Source organism: Lissotriton helveticus, chromosome 4_1 (assembly GCF_964261635.1).
Source record: "Lissotriton helveticus chromosome 4_1, aLisHel1.1, whole genome shotgun sequence".
Classification (NCBI taxonomy): Eukaryota; Metazoa; Chordata; class Amphibia; order Caudata; family Salamandridae; genus Lissotriton; species Lissotriton helveticus.
In genome coordinates this window covers 1,903,308,471-1,903,332,301 of record NC_136063.1, presented here as the reverse complement: position 1 = coordinate 1,903,332,301, position 23,831 = coordinate 1,903,308,471, and the positions used below count along the sequence as shown (strand labels likewise).

Genomic DNA, 23,831 nt, shown 5'->3' with positions numbered 1-23,831 from the left:
AATGAAATCCGTTGATTGCACTGGTAGACACAGCGTTCACTTACTATCATATTCTTTACCTCTAGGCTACTTGCAAAGATACTCTGGAATTCACCATGGCAAGCAGAGATGCAAGCAAAGCCTTCTGGAAAACCTGCGTGGAGTACCATGCCTTCTTCCGACTCTCCGAAGAGCCCAGCTCGAGGCCTAAGCCCTTCCTGTGCAGCAAGGGATCCAATTTTAGATACAGGTGAACTTCACTGCAGCCAAACTCGCTTCTCTCTGTTGTTTAGTGGCGGACGTTACATCACAAACAAGTGCATCCGGGGTCCTCTCTTATCTGATACATGCATGTTCTTAACATTGCAGCGGAAGGACACAGAAGCAACTTCTAGATAACGTGAACAAACGGAAACTAAAGAGTTTGCCATTTGAAAGGTAACATTTCCTGACGTAACAAATATCATAATTTCAAATATGGTTCTCTCCACTCCCAAACGTTGCTTTTTCTGTGCTTATTTACAGGAAACACTACAGAGCACATTACCCTGAAAGGCAGTGTCGATCCTCTCCGGATATCCTCACTGACGTTTCTAAACAGGTACCATTTATTTGCTATGACAATAAATACACTTTCACTCCACTGTCAACTGTCCACCTCCATCCCGAAGCCAACTGTGTCAGAACAAGCAGACGAGCTGGACCCATCGAGGGCAACAATCCTTGTTAAACCCACTGACACCGCACGAACGCACATGCCCTTTGTCTTATCTTTACTGGGTAGGCTGGACTTGTGTCTGTGTCTCATGTCATGCAAAGTGATGCAGGCGGCACACAGTGTTTATAAAGTATTTACTTTTCAGTGCAAACCTCTTTTTCTTCTGGAAACAACTTTAATAGCACAGGTTTCACCCTAGGTGGCTCAGATCCCAGTTGTTGGATGAAGTGGAGTACTTGCGGGTAGCTGATAGCGGTGTTGCAGGGAGTGTTTTTCAATACTTCCAACACATGGCCTGAGAATATTTTCACTCCAATTAACTCTACTTTTCCTGTTGCAACTAATGTTCCAATATGGTGTCGAATAAGCTAGAATTTTCAGGTGAATTTATTTCAGTCTTTGACCACCTGCATTACCAATTTAGATAGCAAAATTAGTAATTTAGAAAGTAGTTTAAATAATGCATTCAACACCGACTCAAATTCAAAAGGTGCTTGCCTTCTATATATTGGGAAAACTCTAAACTAATGATTCTATCGATCTCATTCATGTTCTCATCTGTCACATCACAGGTAGGCCATAAGCATTGTATTTGAGGTGTGATTTAATATTGGTGTGGTGGGGTCACGAGTTATGGTCTGCTCAGACAACCACACCTGGAAACGTTCGGGGAGGAGTGGGGGGATTGTTTAGTAACTGTAACTTCACTAAATAAAGAAACAGGAAACTTTGCTTTTTCAAAGCCGTTGAGTGCTGTCTCTAGAGCATCCCATAGAAGGAACATGCAATAAAAAAGGATATAACCACACATATGGCTTTTCATCCCATAAACATTAGATTCACAAAAGAAATGTCAACTTATGGGTGTAAAATTCTCCCAAAGCTTGAGAATCAGCCCATTTTGTACACAGCCAATTCACAAAATGCACAGCTCATGTGCAACTTACACTGTGCACAGATGCTGATCATGCAAGCACTGTGTGGTCTGCAGCTCTGCTAATGGTGTGGCTGGTGCAGACACATTCCAGAACTACAAATGGATTGTGCATGTTTCTATGCTCCCCTTAGAGTCCCATCCGTAATACATGCCAGGGGACTGGTTTTTAGAATGGGGAAGGGGAAAGTGCTGGTCCACCTGATTTACGATATCAGTGCAATGTGTATGTGTGGGCTCTTAAGGCCTTTCCTATGTAAATGCTATTGGTGGCAGTCCGGGCGCTGTTGTTAGCTGACCAGATGTAAGGAACAGCGAGGCAGCTAGAATCTGGTGCATTAAATACATTCCATTCCACCCTACATCCGCCCCCTTTCCAGGTATAGCAGGATGCAAATACAGTCTATTTGCTACTTTCCTATCCTCTTTTTCAACAGTGGTATGGCTGGCGAAAGCTCAGCAAATTGTTGTGGTCGATGTCTTTGGTTGCATGAAGCAAAATACACCTCTCCAAGTTACTCCCAAAAAATAAAATGTCTGTAATAGGAAACTTTTTTCTATCATCCGAAAATCTTGTAACCTTTATTCAAAAAGGTTATTTCAGGGAAAAGTTACAAGACGGTAATGTAGGGGTTCCAGATACATTTTAAACTATCAAATGATGGTTGTATAATGGTGGTAGCCATGAGCTTTCTAAACTAGAATGTAAACATCTTGACTACCTGCTTTTGGTCTTTGCTTTCAAATTCCTGCTGAAAATGTTGTTTTTACTGAAAGAGGGCAAAGGTCAGTTAGCAATTTTAGATTTTCTTTAATTAGTTACAACGTTTCCAGTCTTACTTTCACATATTTGTATGCAATTTAATAGACTGGTTGCCCTTTGCTTCTATAAAGCAAAGAGGCACTATTTAAGTCACAGAACAGTAATAATTGAAAAGTCGTTGTAAATAGAATTACACAATGCTACCACCCAGGGAAGCCCTCAGCACTTTGCTTTCCAAATTCCTGGGTGGTCTTTTTTCCTCTCAACTTAAACACTTCACTCTTCTAGCCTGCTTCCTCCCTCTGTATCTATGTTCGCTTCAGAGTTTCTTCGTTCTTTCTCATTAAAGCTAACTTTTGCCCATCTATCTGCTCTACTTCGATCTCACCGTAACATTCCTTTTCATATCTACTCTGCTACATGTGTTTCTCTATGACTTTTTTCTGCTTGTTCTTATCCTCTCTGCTGTTTGATCTGAAAGGCCAACACATCCCTCATTTTACTGCCCCCTCTCTCTGTGCTCTATTAGGTTGTACCTGTTGTATGCTCCCCGGCTTAAATTTTACTCGCTCCCTTCTAATCACACTTATCACATCTGGCTACATCTGGCAACAGATAGAATTAACTGTCTATTGCAAGTACTAATGAAACTAATTCAATTAAGAGCCATGGCATACCGCAGATGGTTACACATTATGTCATTGGTGAAGTGTCAATCATTTATTTGCTTCTCACTTTCACATAGGTGGAATAATATTGCTACCCTGTTCCTTCGGTGTATATTACAATACAGTGCAATAAAATTAAAGCAAGACACGTTGGTTGTACAAGTGCTTGCTTACCTTCCACTAACATATCATTTTAGATGTTAAACCACTAAGATTAGCTGCACACTATCTATTCTTAACCACTGGTAGCTACTGGTTTCTGATTCTCTGCATGTGGAATGAAAAACAGCCATGTTTTTCATTCCAGATGACAAAGAATTGGAACTTTGAATACATCACAGAACTCATCCTTTGTGAATGTTAAAACTTTGGTTGTGGTGTTATTGAGGAAAGAATTCTTTTCTTGATATCTATTAGCAAATAAATATTTGTAACAAATGAACAAAATCTGTTCTTTCCTATGATTCCTGTGACAGAAAGTTTCACTCATCTGCATGGTGTTGTCTTAGATCTAAAGGCCCATATACAAAATTGTACATAGGAATGATTAGAGTACCAGGGTTTTCACTTTGTGAATAGTCTTTGTTTTTGTACTTAATTATCTTCTAACCTTGTGAGCAGTCATTTCCTCATGGTCCTATGATGGACCTTTTTAATCATTTATGGCTAGGAGTTATTGGGGTGCTCACTCTTCATATATCCAATCATCAGTGTAATTGTTGTGCTGTGTTGTGTGTCTACACAATGAGGACCAGGAATCGGTAACCAAGATCAAGGTGTTTATTACAAATTAGTGACCAGATTCAAGTAAATCACTATCAAGACCATGCTATTGAAATATAATATGGCAACAGGGAGACCACGTCTCCTAAAGATATTAAGCAGAATCAATATGAAACACATGAGAAGCTCAGTAAGTATGATGCATGCTAGTAACATCAATACTCTATGGTCAGAAAACAAACTCAAATTATCCCTCCTAGATATTAGCACTGTAAACAATACAATGAAAGGATAAAATGGTTCAGTTAGTAAAGAAAGTCTCAGAAACCAAAGCGTTCCATATCAGTATTAAGGATCATTGAGGTCTCAACCTCAATAAAGTCCATTCAAAGAGCAGTGGGGAATCATGGAAGGGGTCTGCAAGGGGCCCAAAGGAAATTCTGGATAGAGCTGCAGAAAGGTTTGTCCAGGAGTCCACAAAAGTCGGCAAAGGAAGGTTCAGCAAAGTCCCAAGAAGAAATCAGGAAGGGGCTCCAGCAAGAGCGAGAGCAAGCCAGACTCCTTTCTCAATCTGTCGATAGGTTATAGTTCACAAAATCCACAGTTGATGCCCACTTAGGCGCATCATCATAAGAAGTCCATTGCCCATAGGAACCTTGCATTGCGGGCTGCAACAGTAGAGAAAAATCTCAGACTGGGTACAACACATCATTCACACGCTCATGGCAATGTTGAATAGTCAAGTCAATCTATATATATTTCTTTTAGTCAATACAAAGTTTATTGTGCAGATTACTTAAAACCATAACAATATAAAACATTTAAAAGAGGGCAAGAGAGAGGGCAAGAGAGAGCCAATTTGGCATTTGAAATGTATTATTAGTGAGGCGGATTAGGACGTTGAATAGTCCTTTTGTTAGGAATTCCGTTCTTGTGTGTTCATCATTGAAATTCCTTCTCTGGCAATGTATCTATTACTGATGCAAGAAATGTATCTATTCTTAACTATCAATGCATGAGAACAAATGCCAAGTTAGCAGAAAGAACAGTACAATGGCTTTATAAAATATAGTAAGTAGAAATACAAACCTTCAGAGTAAATGCTAATTTAAGGTATTAAATCAATAATGCACTTTAAATATTCTTGTGCATTTTAAACCTATAAAGGTGGGCAGTAAAATCCTATCTGCCAGCAGAGTTTTGACAACTCCACGCTTCGCTTGGAGTTCATCAAAAACTCTGCAAACCTCGCTTACCGGAGTTCACCGGCACTCACCCACAGTTTCCACTTTCACCTCTCTCTAGCCATGATGCTGCAGCATCTTTTACTGGATCTATGCAGCAAATTAAATGAGCATGCACATCTGCTGGCCCTTTACACTCTAGTTCAACTCAACATATTGATTCAGGTGATAAACAGCTCTCCTACAGTGTCAGTCGGTTCAGCAGTATGATTGAGGGATTTCCCAATCTAAAATGTCCCCACTCAATGCGTGCTATGTCAGACGTGCCCCCGGACTGAAGTATTACTGCACTGCTCAATGGTGGGCCCCAGTCCAGGGCGAAGATTTATATAATCACTAACCAGCAGCAGTGCTACAACCCAGTGCCCAACCAACAAGACTGACCCTGGAGAAGAGGAACTCACTCTTTACAAGGTTAGTTTCTATATCTTTCCACCCCAAGTGACTCGTGTCCATAATCCTCAGTTGCCGCACCAGCTTGTACGGGACTCGACTCCATACTTTGCTCAGTCCCTTAAAATGGAGCTTTTTAAAAAATGTGTGGTGCTTCAGTCCAAAACCGGATAACCGGATGACAGTCTACACCGTTGTCCCACAGCGAAGGTTTTATTGTATATTGAGCTCATAGGGTATGCTTGCATCGTGGTTTGTTGTTGTGTGAATTATGTCTGCTCAGCCCTGACCACAGTGACGGTCCCTGACATATCACTGCCTGACATCTGCAAAGTGCACATTACCTCCTTATGGTGCCCTCACTGGTTGGCCAAAGAATGTATGTGGTGATTTTTAAGCATTACTGCTCTTCTCAAGCTCGTGCAGATAGATAGTGAAACAGCGTAAGCTACCTTTTTCCTTCCATAGGCATGCAATGCATTTAAAAAAGTAATATAAATTGACTAGGTATGGCACTTACATGATCAGCTGTTCCCAGCTGTCTTGGGCCTTCTTTAACTTCTCATTAAAATATTTCTCAGCACTTGGTGACTGATAGGGCGTGTTCTTTTAGGGGATGTGCTGGACATAAAAGTCTACTCTGCGTGCTCGCGGAATTCTACAGAATTGCGCTGAGGTAATTCTGAAGGATTTGGCGGAGTGAAAATCTAAGAGCTCCACCCAGGAATATAAACCTATGGAAGTATAATTTATTCAGTACTTTTAGTTCATGCTTCATTAGCATATAGTGAATAATCATTTTGCACAATATTAGGTATGACTGGGAACTACATTCGAAAGAACATTAATGCGTACATTGATAAACTTTTGTTGTTTGACCTGTGTTAGGACCCTACATGTATTAGATTAGTTGTGAGCTCATAATGATATCCCTAAAATTCACACAGACAATGTAGCGCACGTTTAGGAATCTTAAGTAACGTTTCAGCAGTATAGTTAAAAGGATGGTTGGAAACAACTACACATTACTATAGCATAAATATGTTAGTGGTAACAAAGCTTATACATTCATTATTCCATGTGAGCCACTTTATTTATCAATACCAGATAATCATTTGTAGATCACTTAAACTTAAACACATTTTTTTATTTAGTAAAGATGGTTCCTAAAATAAACCCCTAAATTTCTTCTTTCGACATTAGTAAACATTCTATGTGAGAAACTGTAATTCTACTGCAAAGACTCTCTATAATAACATTGTCAGATGCAATGTGTCATGTATGTTGCATCATGGTGGCATGTAAGAATCATGTGCAAAGTGTATTTTCATTTTGTGTGTCAGATATCGTTCTTATTAGACTTCTGTGATGTCTAAAGAATGGACAACTTTACGCTGCACCAATACCCCCTTTGATGGCAAATCAAGCCATCACATCACTATCTTATCAGATGTTCAAATTACACTTTAGTTGTCTTCATGGTTTTCCTTCTAGAATCCTCCAGCAATGTCATGTCATCAAAACATTTACTCTGTTGATCCTGCAATTCCACATCTGCTCTCTTTGTCTACACTCCCTTCCTCACCTGCGCACCTTCTGTACACCGTAACAATCACAAACAGAAGCAATTCAAAGAGAACAATTATTATGTGGTGTCTCAAGGTGCTTCAAACAATTCCACTCCCTAGATTTCCCAATGATCTGCCTATAGCAGAAAATCCTTTCCCTATTGCTTCCCAAGCACCTGTTGCTTTCAATACTTTCAAATCGTTCTTCAAGTCAGTGATATTGCTAATGTATTTCTTCAGGTCCTTACTCTTCGATGGAATGTAAGTGCAACATTGTTGAACCTTTAGCATATGGCATACTCTGCCCTCCTTTGTGAGAAAGACACCTAAAGCAAGTCGATTCTGAAAAAACATTGAACGGATGGCAACCATAGCTGCGTCTATAACTAGGAATCCTCCAGCTGTAATAGTAGTCAATCTATCAACTACAGTGAAAGCGTTCTAATCTTGTGTGTGTTGAATATCACTCCTACAGATGGAATCAAAGGACCAAAGATGTCACTTCCTATTTCGCTAACACTAGCTACTCTCTTTGTCCTAACATGATCCCTCTTGTCGAATCATCCATTTGATTAACATGATACATTTTTCGAAAGACTACACCCAGGTAACAAGTTCCATACCATTTCTTGGGTAACCTGAGAAATGTATGTTTCCCACAAATGTAGTAAACTCCAGGAAAAACAGGATCTCATCCAAATATAATCCCCAATTGCCTCTAACTGCAAATGTATAGTCACATTCACTAGTTCCTACAAAACTTGTGTCAGTAGTGTATTTTTTAGTAGAGATGCGCAATCTCCCTTTATGTTGTCAATCTAGAGCTAATGTGGCCATGATTCCCACTAATATATGTTCACTCTCCTCCTTTGCCCAAGGTTGGACTTTCAAATGTTTTGAAGCCTTAGCCAAAAGTCTCTTCTTCTCTCGTCTGCGGAATCAATACATATCTTTTCTAAACTGGTCAAGGCAGTGTCCAAAGTCATAATGAATCTGAAGAAATGTCTAATTTTTTCATCATTTTTAGCATCAGGCTGTCTATTTAAGTGCTTCAACACAGGAGCTTCTGAAAAAACAAAGGGGCATATTTACAAAAAAATGTCAGAGGGCGGAGTTATGCCAAATTTGGTAACGCCGTGCTCTGACATTTTTAAAAAGCTTGTATGAAAAGTATATACAAAAATAACAGTGCACCCCTGCGTTACCCTAGCGCTCATGCTAACAAATCTGCCTAGCGCCAGCACAGGCACCGTTGCGCCATGTTGCAAGGGTACATGCACTGCAGGGGCAAATGTTTATGTGCAGGGAGGGACACCTTCTGGTACTTGTTAGCAACACTTCAACTTAGTGGGGTGCAAATACTGTCAATGGGTGATCCATAACTATGCTCTCATACTGTTCTAGACTCACACAGGTCAAAGCAACAGCTTTCAGGCAACTAGACAATGTGGAGTGTACTCTATCAAGAAAAATAAGCCACTGGCCTGTGAGCAATGCTGTGAATTTGAGTAAGCACTGAGAGAGTGAAGTCCTCTCTCTCACTGTAAAACAAAGCACAATGGGGCATATTACCAACAACTGGCGATAATTATCGCTATGTTGGTTTAGCGGCGATATTTTTATCGCTGAGCTGCGGCGATTTTTATCGCTTAGGAACCTTGCTATTATCAAGGTATATCTCCTAAGCGATAAAAATCGGCCGAAATGCATGAATATCGCTGAAAAGTCAGCGATATTCATGCATTACCAAGCTAATGCTTTTAGCCATGTTATCCACCTACCATTGGATAACATGGCTAAGAACTGCAATGGGGCAGGAGTTAGCTTTTGGAGATATTCGCGCTTTGCGCGAATATCTCCAAAAGTTGGTAATAGGAGATAGCGATGTTAGCGACTGTTTCCAGTCGCTAACATCTTGGCACGCCCACTTTGCATGTCATTAGTGATAAATATCATGTAAAGCGGGGCCCAAGATGGTCGCTATCTCCTACTAGCTGTCGCTAACTGGTGTTAGCGACAGCTAGGTAATAGGGAGATAATTTTATCTCCGCTTTCTTGGCTTTTAAAGCCAAAAAAGCGGAGATAAACCCCCTTGATAATATGCCCCAATATTTGTTATGATCAGGCATTCCCAGGGTTGGGGGGCGCAACAGAGACCCAATCCCACACGTGTTTGTGTGTCAGTCTCTGGAGAGCTTTGACCATTAGGGAAACGTTGGGAATCCACATGCTGACAGTAGCCCACCATTCTAAAGAACATTCTAACTTCCTTCTGAGTAGTTCAAATCAAAAAATCTTTATTTAGATATAAAACAAATATCTTTAAAAGAGAGTTTTTAAAAGATATTTGTTTTATATCTAAATAAAGATTTTTTTTCTGAGTAGTTGGTGGATTAATTTGCAGAAATGCTGTGATTTTCACTTGGTACACCTTCTGTAATACTTTCTCAATGTGGTGTCCTAAATACAGGACTTATTTTTGACAAAACTATAGTTTGGTTAGGGACACTTTATGTCCATTCTCATCTAAGTGGTTTAGCAAAGCAATAGTGTCACATTTGCAAGCCCCTTGCGAATTTGATGCCACCAAAAGACCATCAATGCATTGAAATAGGACTGCATGCTGAGACATCACATGTGACTTTAGATTCTTTTTAAGACTCTGATTAAAGATTGAGGGACTTTCTGTATGCCCTGTGGGACTCTGCACCATGCCAACACATGGCTGCCGAAAGGGTAAAGCGAAAAGAAACTGGATATACTCGTGCAACAGTATAGAAAAGAAGGCTTGGCACAAATCAATGACAGAGAACCACTCTGCCTCACATGGAATGTGAGACATTATCACAGCTGGATTTGGTATGGCAGGACAACAATGAACCACTATTGAATGTATTCGTCACAGATCGTGCACTATGCAGTACTTGCAATTGGGTTTCTGCAAACACATGATGGGTGAGTTACATGGACTCCCCATAATCTCCGTCCGAATGCCTTGCTCAGTCATAGAGTCAGTCACAGGAGTAATCCCATCAATGATTTCAGGAGTTACATTGTATTGTGAGATACTCTGATACTCAGCTTTTTGCTTCACAGGGATGTGGGCTGGTTCAACACCTTTGATAAGTTTGATGTCTTTACCTGAGAAGTCCCGGACTTATGCAACACCATGTCTCTCAACTCTGATGGCAAATCCTCTTTCATTAGCAAAGTGTACATTCCAATATCTGATTTTTGTCTAGCAAGTTTGAAGACAATGTCCTCATCATGAGTGTGAAACTCAATACCATTTAGGGTACAGAAAATTGAACAGTTTAGCTTACCTAAAAGGTCTTGTCCAAGTGAATTCACAGGACTCCAATCACACACCACGAATCGGTGAGGATCCTCGAAAGAAAATATTTTGATTGGTATCACTTCTGAAACTGGGCTTATTATTTGTTTATTGGCGACTCCTACAACTTGCATTCTTTCTCCTGAGAGGGGGAGCTTAGAGAGGTAGTTTTGGAACCTCTGCTGTTCTTACAGTAGAGCGGGTAGCACCAGTGTCAACAAGGAATCAAATAGGATTTCCATTTACCTCACCATTCACATATGGACCACTCTTGTCTACCTCTGAGGTTGCGCCAAGTATGCATTCCTCCTCCCCTCTCAGGCCCCGTCATTGCGACAAGTCTGAGCTGTAATCATCAATATAAATCATGGAATATTGTTGGGACATGTTCTGATTCACAATGGATAAGAAATGACATTGGGAACATGATTCACATTGTACCTCTGGGTACTTGCAATATTGGCATGTTGATGTGGCAACGTGCTTGTGTAACTTGTATTGTTTGGGCTTGGGGCACATTGGGGTTTTGAACTCTGTCTCTGTACTTGCTGTGGTTGAACCATGTTATTACCCTGACACTGCACAAATCTACCATTCTGAACCTGATTTCCATTACCATATTCCCAGCATTAAATCAACATTCGCACTTCCGATGCCATAACTTGTTGCAGACATGGCAAGGATTAGTCTTCTTCCACGTCAGCACCTCGTTCTCTACCTTGCGACAGAAACCCTTGCTGCTGGAAACCATTGCCACCTTGCATCATAGGGACCTCTTGATATCCGCCCTGCATGGGACCCACATTGTCAACAAATGGCTGGTTCTGACCTCTCAGCGCTGCTTTCCTCTGAGCAATCATCAACTTTTCTTTCAAATGTTTGTGCTTCATTTCCAACTCATCGCTACAGTATGGCAGGATTTCATCAATGGGATTACTCTTCAGGATGTCATTAATGGGTTTACTCAGCCAACAAATCACATGCTGCTGAATCATAGAACTAGCCTCAGGTCTCAGCACAAATCTGTAAACAAAATGTCCCACCTCCTTTGCTGAGCTGTTTTATGTCCCAAATGAACAGTTTAAATGCTTGCAACAATCTTTCAGAGTAGGCATGAATTAACTCTTTAGATTCTTGAGTTGTCCTGTCAATCTTGACCCAATAAATCTCTTCAAGAGAGATTTTTAATTTCAAATGAGTGCTCACCTGATGATATTTCTTCATCACTAGTGGGGACAGAGCTTGTGATTGAAAATGTCTCATCAGGTCTACATCAGGCCAATCAACAGCAACATTAAATTCAACCCTCAAGTTGCTTGGGACCACAATCTCAAATAAGGTATACAAATGCATCTTTAAAGCTTTAGATATTTTCACAAATTGTCCAACCTGTCTGTACCATTCCACTAGATTCTCTCTCAATTTGGGGAAATCATTTGTGAAGGATGTAAGATTGGCCATGCTCCATGGTATATAAACACACCCTCCATCAGGCACCTCTCTAATGGGAAGCATTTGTACGTTTTCATCGTCTTCCTCTGTTCCAGATACAGGAATGTCTATCCTGACTTTCCATGTCTCTTTTGTCTTTGATCATCTATCTTCCCACTTATCCAGCCCTCTCCATATCAATATATAGGGTATTAATTCTCGAATCAGTAACTTCATTCCAGGTGGACACGTGTTTCATAATTTTTCGGTCTGGGTGTTGAAGCTGTCATGGATGTCTGCTATCTTGCGGTGGAAGAAGGTGGCGAGGGAGTCGCACAGGGCTTACAACGGCGTGATGTCGGTGTTGGAGATGGGGTTGGAGAGTTCCTTCACGATGTTGAAGAGCTCCTTGCTATTGTGTGTGTTGTTGTCGAGGTGGTCTTTGAAGGAGGTCCTCTTGGCCACCCTGATAAGGTGGTGGTGGTTGTGGATGGCATGCTTATGTGATGCGAGGCTGTCCGGAGTTTGTTCACTGTGCCATTTCTTCTCTAGTTTCCGGCAGGCTTGCTTGGAGGCTAGGAGTTCTGGGGTGAACCAGCTGGCCCTCTTGCTGGTGTCTCTGTGGGGGGGTTTCTTCAGCGGGCGAGGGTGTTGGTGCAGTTCTCGATCCAGCGTCTGAGGCTGTGGGCAGCGTCGTCGGTGTTGGAGGGTTCGGTGGGTGGGCTGAGAGCAAGGTTTGCGTGTAGTTGGTCTTCGGTGATTTTGCTCCAGCAGCGGTGGGGGACCTGTTGGGTGCGGTGGTGTGTGGTGGGTTTCTGGAAGGCCAAGTGGATGCAGCGTGGTCGGTCCAGAGGAGTTCAGAGGTGTGGCTGATGGAGACGTACAGGCTTGAGGAGAAGACGGTTCAAGCGGAGTGGGTGGGCGTTGTGACGAGTTGCTTCAGTCCGAGGTTGGCGAGGTTATCGATCAGGGTTGTGGAGTTGTTGTTCTCAAGGTGAAAGTTCAGGTCTCAGAGGAGGATGTAGTCAGTGGAGGTCAGGGCGTGCGTGCTGATCAAGTCAGCAATGGAGTCGCTGAACTGGGGGCAGGGTCCGGGGGGTCGGTAGACGAGGGTGCCTCTGAGGGAGGAATTAGGGTCTGTGTAGATCTGGAAATGCATGTGTTCGGCGGTGCAGAAACGAGAGAAAAATGAGTGGCACAGAGGGCAGAAGGGCACAAAAAAACGAGTGAAACGGAGGGCAGAAAGGCACAAAAAATGAGGGAAAAACGAGTGGCACCGAGGGCAAAAGAGCACAAAAAAACGAGTGGAACACAGGGCAGAAGGGCACAAAAAACAAGGGAAAAACGAGTGGAACAGTGGGCCGAAAGGCACAAAAAAACAAGTGGAACGGAGACAGCGAGGTGAACAGAGGGAAGAAAAAGGTGCACAGACCACGTACAGGCAGCGGGGGAAGACAGACAACAGCAGTCAAAGACACAACAATGAAAATACAGGCAATATAATAAATCAATAAAGCGTAGGATGAACAAACCTACCTACGGCCTACCACTGGCCACCAGGGATCAGGTGCAGGTGGTAGCCTGCAGGTGGTGGAGGGCCTCGAACTTCCTCAGCAGCGGCAGCTGGGGCAGGGAGGCACAGGCGGTGCTGTGCGGAGGGGGAGCAACCTACCTGGTGGTACTCTACCAGTGGGATCTCTAGACCCACTGGTAGAGCAGACATAGTCAAAATACCAACTGTTAGACCTGGCACCATTGGCGTGGGTCTCCCTTCCATTTTTGCTGTTGCCTCATGTGTTTCTGCTGGTATTAGATGCTTTGGGCACAGTGCCACAGTGCAAGTGCTCCCTACTGTAATCCCAAGAAATTAGATGACTTTTGGACTACAAGAAGAAACCTTTGCTGAGGAGAGGAACCTGAAGAAACTGAGGAGAGACTATCCCTAAGCTGAAGTGCTGCTTGGCGGATTGGCCTGCAGTGGTTGCCTGACTGCCAAACAAAGGAGAAATAACTTTGTGTGCTTTATTTTCAACTTGTGAAGGATCTCCAAGGGCTTGGAACAGAGCTTGCCTCCTGCTGAAGTCTCAGGGACAACAGACTTAAAAACCCAGCTCCCCAGAGTCCAGAGTTCTTTGGAAGTGCCTGTTGCTGTTTTGGGCCTTCTGAGGGACTGCGTGTTGCAAGTAGCTGGAAGCGCAACTCAAGAGGAAGAATCGTGTCGCTGACGCAGCCGCTGTCGTCGCAACTCCGAAGGAGAGTGTCACCGCTGTAGCTGATGCATTGCACCGCATCGAGAGAAGCGCCTCACAATGAAGAGTAAGCGTGTCGCCGTCGCTGCTGCTGCCATCGCATTTTGGATGTCGTCGCTGTAGCTGTCGCACTGCAGCGCATCGAGAGAAGCGTCTCGCAACGAGGAAGAAGCGTGTCGCTGCTGCTGCTGTTGTATCGTGGATGTGGCCGCTGTAGCTGTCACACTGCACCGCATCGAGAAAAGCGCCTCGCATCCACGGAGAAGCGTGCCGCCATTGGAGCTGCTGCCGACGCATTTTGGATGTCGCAGCTGTAGTTGTCGCATTGCGCAAAAGCATCTTGCAAACGTCAGAGAAGAGTGCCGCAGGCGAGGCTGTTGCCATCGCATTGCTGAACAAGGGTGTCGCCGCTGCAGTTGACACAACGAAACCGAGACTTCTCGCATCATCGGAGAAGCGTGCCACATCTGGAAGATCTTCACATCTTTATTTGTTTGCACCGTACTTTGCTGCATTTCCATCACTGCAACACTTTTGTTGTGGAAGCGTCATGCATCATTAGGTACATTGACTTACAAGTGTCGCATCTTAAGAACTGAACTGAACTAAGCTAAAACTACCATTTTAAGTATAGTACTGTTGATTTTTGTCGTTTATGGTCTTGTGTTAAGTCTATGTAAAGAATAATTATTTTTAATATACAACTGTGTGGTGTCCATCTGCAGTGTTGTCACTGGGTTACTGTGTGTGGTCACAAATGCTTTATACACTGCCTCTAAGATAAGCCTGTCTGCTCGTGCCAAGCTACCAAGGGGGTGAGCAGGGGTTATTTTAGGAGTGTACGCTCTTACCCTGACTAGAGGCAAGGGTCCCTATTTGTCACAAGTACCTACCTGTGCCAACTAGAGACCCCCAAATCTAACACCGATGCTAAATACGGGAACCCCTTTGGACTGTATCCCATGAAGTACCTGAACATTACATGAGAATAGTGCAATCTGCGGCTCAATTAGCCCCATAAGACTCACAGGAGTACTTGTTGTTAGTAGGTTTCAAACCTTCTTTCATCATGAATACACACACTCAAGAACAAGCACTAAGAACATACTTTTACCATTTTCATTCAAATCAAAATCCTTTACTAGAGTAAACAACATGGATGATTGTTACTGTAAAACCATACATACTAGTCTAAACAGTAGCAGCTGATAAACAGAATATCAGGACAAATTGCTACATTGTAGCATCTGTTCTTCATCCCTTCCTCTCTGTCTCTGACAAAGTTGCTTTTAGCACCAAAAGGAGCAAGTTGAGTTCTTAGGTGGCCTTGCCTTTCACATTCCCACAAACTTTTATTCTAAAGGACCTCCCCTGATGGGACATATCCTTGCATTGTGGTGGGTGCCCTCATCTATACCCCTTTTCTTTTTTCATTTGAAAACATTGGACATTCTCTTTTAAATGAGTACCCTGGAAGTTCATTTCTTTTAAACAAGACAAGAATTGGGCTGCCTAAATCTATCAGCACATGTGCAATGAGAAAAAGGACGCAGGATCCTGTTGTTACGACTGCACCATCGCCTAGCCAAAATCTCATCTACATTCATAAATGGTTAGATTATGTTATATCATGTGGATTTGTATGGAGCAGCTTATCACATGTGAGGGTATCCAGGTGCTGGAGCAGCAGCGTAGGTCTGGCAGTGATACTAGTTGAACAGCCAGATCTCCAGCTTCTTGCCGAAGTTGAGGACTGGAGTGTCAGTCCTGATTAGTAGAGGGAGTTAGTTCCAATTTTCAGCATCAAGGAGAAAGCATGCCCTTCTGTCTTGCTTTTGCGGATGCAAAACATACAGAATAGTCTCAACAGTAGCAGCTAATAAACAGAACATCAGAACAAATTGCTACATTCTAACAGTATTTTAGAGTATTGCTGCATCTGTTCTCCATCCCTTCCTCTCTGTCTCTGGCAAAGTTGCTTTTAGCACCGAAAGGAGCATGTTGTGTTCTTAGGTGGCCTTGCCTTTCACATTCCCATGAGATTTTATTCTAAAGGAGCTCCCCTGCAAGGACATCTGCTTGCATTGTGGTGGGTGCCGTCATCCTTACCCCTTTTCTTTTTCCATTTGAAAACATTGAACATTCTCTTTTAAAATTTTTAGTAAGTACCCTGGAAGTTCCTTTCTTGTATACAAGGGCTGCCTAAATCTTTCAGCACATGTGCAATGAGAAAAAGGAAGCAGGATCCTGTTGCCACAACTGCATCATAGCCTCGCCATAATCGCATCTACAATCATAAATGGTTACATTATGTTATATCATGTGGATTTGTATTGGGCAGCTTATCCTCTGTGAGGGTATCCAGGCGCTGCAGCAGGAGAGTAGGTCTGACAGTGCTCCTAGTTAACAGCCAGATCTTCAGCTTCTTGCGGAAGTTGAGGACTGGACTGGCAGTCCTGAAGAGTAGAGGGAGTTAGCTCCAGTTTTCAGTGGCAATGAAAGATAAAGCATGCCCTTCTGTCTTGCTTTTGTGGATGCAGAGGATTAGTGCAAGGGAGAAGGAGGTGGAGCATAACTGTCTGGGGGGTTGGTAGAGCTGGAGTCGGTTGTTGAGGTAGGCTGGTTGTGCGTTGTGGAGGGTTTTTAGACATAGATGAAAAACTTGAATTTGCAGGATTTCTGGATGGGTGCCACAGCAGGCCCCCGAGGTAGGGAGTGATGTGTATGCTTCGGAAGATGCTGAGGGTGAGTCTGGCTGTGGTGTTCTGGATGGTTTGGAGTCTTTGCATGAGTTGCTTGGAGATGCCAACGTAGAATGCATTGCCATAGTCGAGTCTGCTGGTAATGAGGGCCTGGGTGACCCGGCATCTGGTGTACATGAGGAACCATTTGAAGATTTTGCAAAACATGCTGTGGATGTGGAAGCGGCATGCGATCAAAGCATTGACCTGTGTGTCATCAGGATGATGCTGAGGTTTCTGGCATGGTCAGTAGGGGTGGGCGTGGGACCCAAGTTAATGGGCTTGATAACATGCCCTTGTGAATTCCCATAGAAGCCCAGGTTGTGGTGTTAACCTGGGCTTCTATGGGAATTCACAAGGGCATGTTATCAAGCCCATTATCAACGCTTTATCTGCAGTTTCCTGCCGATAAACGCGGCTATGATGTATCGCCCTTTCTTGATAATATGGCCCTCTGTTTTTTCAGTGTTGAATTTAAAGCAGTTCTCTCACATCCAGCTGGCCACATCAGACATGCAGTGAAGTTGTTCCTGGTTGTATTGTTCATGTCATTGAGGAGAGGATGTGCGGAGTGTCATCGGCATTGGAGATGATGTTGATGTCATAGGTTAATATAACGTGGGTGAGAGGTGCCATGTAAACATTGAACAGAGTTGGACTGAGGGAGGAACCCTGGGGAATTCCACAGATGAGCTTCTTGTGTTTGGAAATTAAAGTAGAGATTCTAACTCTTTGTGTCCCGTTGGAGAGGAGTCTAGCGATGAAGGTGCCATCAAAGAGAGTACTGATTGTCATTGAGAGGTCGAGCAAGATAAGTACAGTGATTTCTCCTCTGTCCATGATTGATTGGATGTCATTCGTTGCTGCCAGGAGGCCTGGTTCCATGCTGTAGTTGCTACAGAATCCTGACTGGGTGGAGTCTAGGAGGTGGTGCTGTTAATGATTGGTGCAGAGCTGCTTGCTGATCTCTTTCTCCAGGACTTTGGTTGGGAAAGGTACGAGTGAGATGAGCCTGTAGTTGCGGAGATCTTTTGTGTTTGTCACGGGTTTGTTCAGCAGGGCAGTGACCTCTGTGTGTTTCCAGCTGTCAGGGAAGTTTCCACTGAGGATGAAGGAGTTGATGAAGGTGGTGAAGTTGGCGCTGATCAGTGTGCTTCCCTGGTTGTACATGTGTGGGAGAGGCGGGCGTAGGGTACATTGAGTGGATGGTCTGCATGATTAAGGCAGTGTCAGCTGTGGTTCGCTAGTGGATGGTGCTCCTGATGCTGGAGCGGGGGTGGGTTGCATGATGATGCCCTCTATGGTGGATTGGGGTGTGTAGCTGGAGTAGATCTTGAGAATTTTGTTTTGGGAAACATCTGAAAGGTCATCGCAGTGGGTCTGTGAGTGGATGATAATGTTGGCGGTGGCTGACAGATTGGCTCTTTGACGATGCTAAAGAGTTTTTTTGTCGGAGATAGTGCAATGTTTGAGTTTGATCACGAAGGCCCCTTTCCGGGATTCTTGGATCTGCGCGTGGTACATTCTGAGTGCAGATTTGTACGTGTCTCTGGAAGTGTTGTATCGGCTGGTCCTTCATCTTATAGGCCCAAAGACCAAAATTGAGTGGCCACTTTGTTTGAGACAAAGGCCTCCACCTTGCAGAAATGAACTTCCTCTCTTTCCCATCTTCAATTGCTCCAATGTTAGTCACATCCCTGGGGCCCAGCCCTCCCAAAATGTGACTAGATGATCAACAACAGTGTGACATACAACTCGCACTGTTTACAGTGTCAACACAAATATCACAAACACCTTAAACCTTACTTTAAACATCAAATTGAATCTTCATAAATAGAAGTTTTCTACCTTAAACAGACTCATAATAGTATCTAAAACTATGTAGGAGCCTCAGTAAGATGAACAGAAGATGGCAACTGATCAAGGTAAGTCAATATCAGGAACAGTGACATTCAAATAAAATAAAAATCATAGGGGCATATTACCAACAACTAGCGATATTTATCGCTAAATGGGCTTAGCGACATTTTTTCTATCGCCGTGCTTCACCTGATTTTATCGCAGAGATAACTTGCTATTAGCAACGTTTATCTCAAATGCGATAAAATTTCAGGCTTTAGCGGCGAAATGTGTGAATATCGCTGGTAATCCAGCGATATTCACACATTATCGCTAATGAGGATTTAGCCATAATTTCCAACTCCTATTGGATATAATGGCTAAGAACTATTCTGAGCAGGTGTTATTTTTTGGAGATATTCGCGCTTAGTGCGAATATTTCCATCGCTACGCCTGCCTTGGTAATAGGCGATAGCGATGTTAGTGACTGTTTTCAGTCGCTAACAGGTTGGGTACGCCCACTTTGCATGTCATTAGCGATAAATATCTCTGACATGCAAAGTGGGCCCCAAACCACTCGCTATCACCTACAAGCTGTCGATAACTGCTGTTAGCGACAGCTTGCTAATAGGGCGATAGAATTATCGCCGCTTAGCAGCCGAAAACGGCGATAATCACATTTCGGCCGCCTTGGTAATATGCCCCTTACTTTCCTAAAGTAAGTAAGTTATTCATTGTGTCGGTTTGTGCTAGAAATATTGATCAACTGCACTGGCACCGCATGCACTTAGTGCTATATTAAGAGTTGCCTGTTATCTGGGGAGGTAAAAGCACAAATGGTAAAAACCAATACTGCGGGTTGTGGATTACCTATCGATTATGAATTCTTCACCTCAGAATGCGCAAAAATATGGTATTACCAGACATATTCCCACCTTTGGAGCTACAAAGTCAAAGTATTATGGTTTTCCTTTCACAAGTTATTAAAATGATTACATGGCATAATGTGTGCAGAGAAAAAAAGTTCAAAACTTGCTTACTACATGGAATCCCAATTCATGAGCAAACTCTTAATTTCCCTAAATCAGGATCAAGATTGGACTCCAAATAATGTCCATAGAAAATAAAGCAGTACCAGCATTGGAGCAAAAGTTTCTTGAACGGATATTCTCATGAATATTATTTCATAATTGTGTCATCGCAAGACCATTAAATAAATTAAATGTGAGGAATAAGATCTTAAGGTCCACCCTGACATGTACATGCAACCAGAACCAGAGTATATCACTGAATTGCATAGAAAATGCAACAGGGCTTGATTCACAATGTATCTGATGTACCTAAATGCACGGAAGGGTCACAAAATAGTTACTGGTTCAGCTTTGGTGTAATTTTATGTTGGTAAAAACCACTTACAAATGCAATTATCAGTCAGCATGGCTCAATTCCCAAATTCCTCATTTCAAGGATAGGAGCGGGAGTTTGCAATTTCTTGAGAGGGCAAGACTGCAAAGCCTGTGACAACCACACACATAAGTTTATATTCACATATCCCTTGCACTGAGTTTAAGACTCTAGAAAGACACACATTTTTCGTTCACTGAACATTCTGCAAGCATGAACAGAACACATTGGAGTACACTAGTATCCCTGGGTTCCTTTGGTAATCCTTGGAGAGTGAAAAATGTATTTTCAATATTAGCGTAACCCTATGGGAACACATTTCTGAGCTTGAAATTCTCAACCTTCTACAGGCACGAGCTATGCTCTTCTCTCTCATCCTACTACAATGACTGTGCTGTAGGGCTTGTACATTAAATGCACAGTCATTCAAAAAGAGGTGGACTTCAGAATATATGTTAAAACTAATGCCAACACTGCTGCAAATAAAGACTAACTCATGCTTTACTTGGTTATGTGTATGCTATCTTTTTTGGCTAATACAGCGGGTGGTCCTTCAGAAAGCTACAAAATGTTCAGTCGCTGAGCCAGCATGAGTGTTCACTAACCTATCTAACATAACTGTTCTGTCTTTTTCACCAGGTTAATGACCTAAGACTTGTGTATACCAGCAAGCGGTGCTCCAGAAGTGTGACTAGCGAGTACTGGGAGCCAATGATGGATAGTAGACGAAGGAACTCTTCTGTTGAAATAACATTTGCATCAGAGCTCGAGCGCTCCCTACCTGAAGCAGGGCCAGAATGTTTCCACCAATCTACTAGTAATGCTTCAATCCCTGCATTTATCTACCCTGAGACAAACTATGCCGGAGTTATAAAACACAGACCCCGGAACATGCCGCCCTTTCCTCAAGTCCAGAGCACGTGTGAAGGGAACATTAAAAGCTTGTGTGTGGGGAGCATGAAAGAGGTTACGCCCCAACAAACCTGCACAGATGCCCGTTCCAAACGAAGCTCTGCAAGACACCAGCACCACACAACTGCCTCTCCAGTCTTCTTTTATCTGGACAAGCCACCTCCAGCTCCAAGACGTACATCAGCTGTACCTGACGAAATATTGAAATTGAATAGTTGCCCTTTCCCTAGTCCATCAAATCTTTCCTACATGGGTGAATATGTGGCCTCAGAAAATCAGTACCAGCAACCAAATCAACGAAGGACAAGTTGTAGTAGCGACAGTAGCACCTACGTGGAAACAGAACATGAAAGTAGGACCATGCACGCAAATCCCCTAGATTTTCAAGGGCAACAGACCAAACGCTCCTGGAGTCAGTCAGACATGAAGTCTATTGTTTATCATTCCGGGTCAGAGTTCAGACCCTTGGGGTACTGCCCACCTCTTAGCAGAAGGCAAAGATATGCACTGGCAAAACAAGCACTCCCACTTCCAACAGATGCAACAGGAGTTCAGAGAGCAACGGAGCGATATGTCTACAGCGGGACAGAGTCCAGCGACTCCGAGTCGGAAGTCCTGAACCCCTTCTATTACTCTTTGTTTGGTAAAAATGTAAAGTCGCAAATAGCTAGAGTCCGCTTGTCCTCAGGTAGTCTTCAACTTGGCGATGTCGAGGAAGATGTTCAGCCCAAAACACATGGCAGCCAAGACAGACCATCTCGGCCATCTTCATATTACTTTTCAACCTAGCCCATCCAAGTAGAAAGGCAGATTAAAACTTGGTGACTCTTTAGTTAGACTAAAGTGTAATAAGGATGGTAGTTAAAAATAAAAGTTCTCAAAACACAAATGTATGCAAAGGGATTTGCTATTCTTGTCGGTAGCAACAAACGGTAAACAACGTTCATAACTAAACTTTTTTCACGCATGGAATCACAACGCGGTCATTACAACGACCTCGTTGTGATTCCGCATACCATTACTCCGCAAGTCGGAACAACGACTCGCGGGGGGGGGGGGGTTGGACTTAAAATCCAACATCTTCCCTAGTGTCCGCACAGACTGGAGCTGGAGTAGCAAGTTATACTATTCCAACATCCAGCGCCCCCCCCCCCCCCTCCACAAGTTGTTGTTCCGACTTGCAGAGTAATGGTATGCGGAATCGAACGCGTTGTGAATCCATGCGGGGGAAAAGACTGCGGGAAAAAGAGATATATTCGCAACAAACATTACAGAAATATGGAGCCTGGGATGCATTTACATATTAAAGCAGAATTGAGAAAACTTGTGAAAATTATAACAATTGTAAATAATTTACAAAGAAAATAATGATTTTAAAATATTAATTTATCTGAACACAAAGAACATTGGATTATAAATTCGTCATTTTTTAAGAAAACGCGCTTTGCTATAATGAGAAAATGTTCCATTGGCTGCGATAATGAAAAGTAAACCTCTGTTTGAGCAGCAACCGCTAGACACACCCTGTCCCATTTCTTTGTTCATTTTTCTAGACTTCCCATGCATTAACAGCAGCGTTACTCTCAATTTCAATATCACATATCAGCTTTCTTTAAATTGTGTTACTGTTTTGGCTTCACTACTTCTATTGGCTTGTTGTTCTATGTACTTTTCATAACAAATATTTTATGATTCAACTTGTACCCTTCAGTGTCATACTGTGATCTCTAGGTCTGGTCACAAACTTGACATGAAGATCTGGGCCCTTATTACTAATAGGGCACACTTTCCTTGTTTACGCCACAGCTCACCTTTAAACAGATGTGCAAACAGGGACAGTGCACCCTATTATGATGACTGCGGTGCCAAAGGCAGCGCATTCAGTGAAATATGGAGTGGCTGTTCAAAGCTGCTTCATCTTTTACAGTGCAGATGGCAACCTGCCTGCAGATTGACTAGGGGCGAGAGATCCCCCCTGCCGGCATGTGCAATGAGTACCTGCACAAGCCTGCAAGGGGTTGTCTGCAGGGTTCATGGGACCCTCTTTCCCGTTTGCAGATGGCTTTTCTCGGGGCACACTGACAGTGCCTCACCTTTTTGTGGTGCACTGTCAGTTCGCCTCCTAAGGGCATGTTTGCCTCAGTGGCCAAATACATAATACACCATACAAATTATAATTATACTAATTCACCCCCATGCAAATGAGGGAATGCTCTCTCAAGGTAGCGCTGGCAGTGTTATAAAGGGGCAGCACAAGCTCCTGTGGCCCCTTCTGTAATCCATAGGTTCGTGGGGGCGCAAAAAGCAGGCGCTCATGCTTGTTATGCCCCCAGGGAACTATTTGTAATACAGTCCCTGGTGTCTTCTGCTATTCTCTTTAGGAATTCCTGTCCTTAGATCACATGCCCAGTATCTCTTCTTTAGATATGGCGAGTGACAGCTTATGCTGCTGCCAGAGCTAATGTCATTGGCTCTGTCCTTTTTTCATGGACCTCGTTATAGCAAATAAGCATGTGATTCACCAGTAATTCCATAAGCCTACATGCATTGAAATGTGGAGTCAATTTTGTAGTCTTGATATGGGAACGTTAATGTCACCCCTCCACACCCTCACTTCCCACCGCCCTCAGCCATTGCTTTGTTGCAGACATCAAGTGTCAGTGGTGACAATTTCCCCTATACAGTGAGTGAGTGGCACTGCCAAGGCATCCCAGCCTTCACTACAAAGGCCTAATTATGTGGTCAGGGCATGATGCGAACACAAGATGATGGACGAAGCACTGAAACTTTTCAGACACTCACCACCTGTCACAGATCTGGGTTAAATCCATTATCGTTCTTTAGCTCACTTCGCCACCCAGTTCAGACACAGCTATATACAAATCAGCCTTGACCCTGTGCCATATGGGAGCAGTCCAGCCCGAACAGCCA

At 43.1% G+C, this 23,831-nt stretch overlaps 1 protein-coding gene across 1 annotated transcript in view; it reads left to right on the top strand.

Annotated features, from left to right (window-relative positions):
* FRMD7 (FERM domain containing 7) overlaps window positions 1-21,865 on the top strand; it is a 361,948-nt gene extending 340,083 nt beyond the window's left edge. The window contains exons 9-12 of the mRNA XM_078686317.1: window positions 66-229; window positions 349-417; window positions 505-580; window positions 20,628-21,865. Coding sequence (XP_078542443.1) covers window positions 66-229; window positions 349-417; window positions 505-580; window positions 20,628-21,689 — 1,371 coding nt within the window. The 3' untranslated portion in view covers window positions 21,690-21,865. The remainder of the gene's footprint in view (window positions 1-65; window positions 230-348; window positions 418-504; window positions 581-20,627) is intronic.
* The last annotated feature ends 1,966 nt before the right edge of the window (window positions 21,866-23,831 follow it).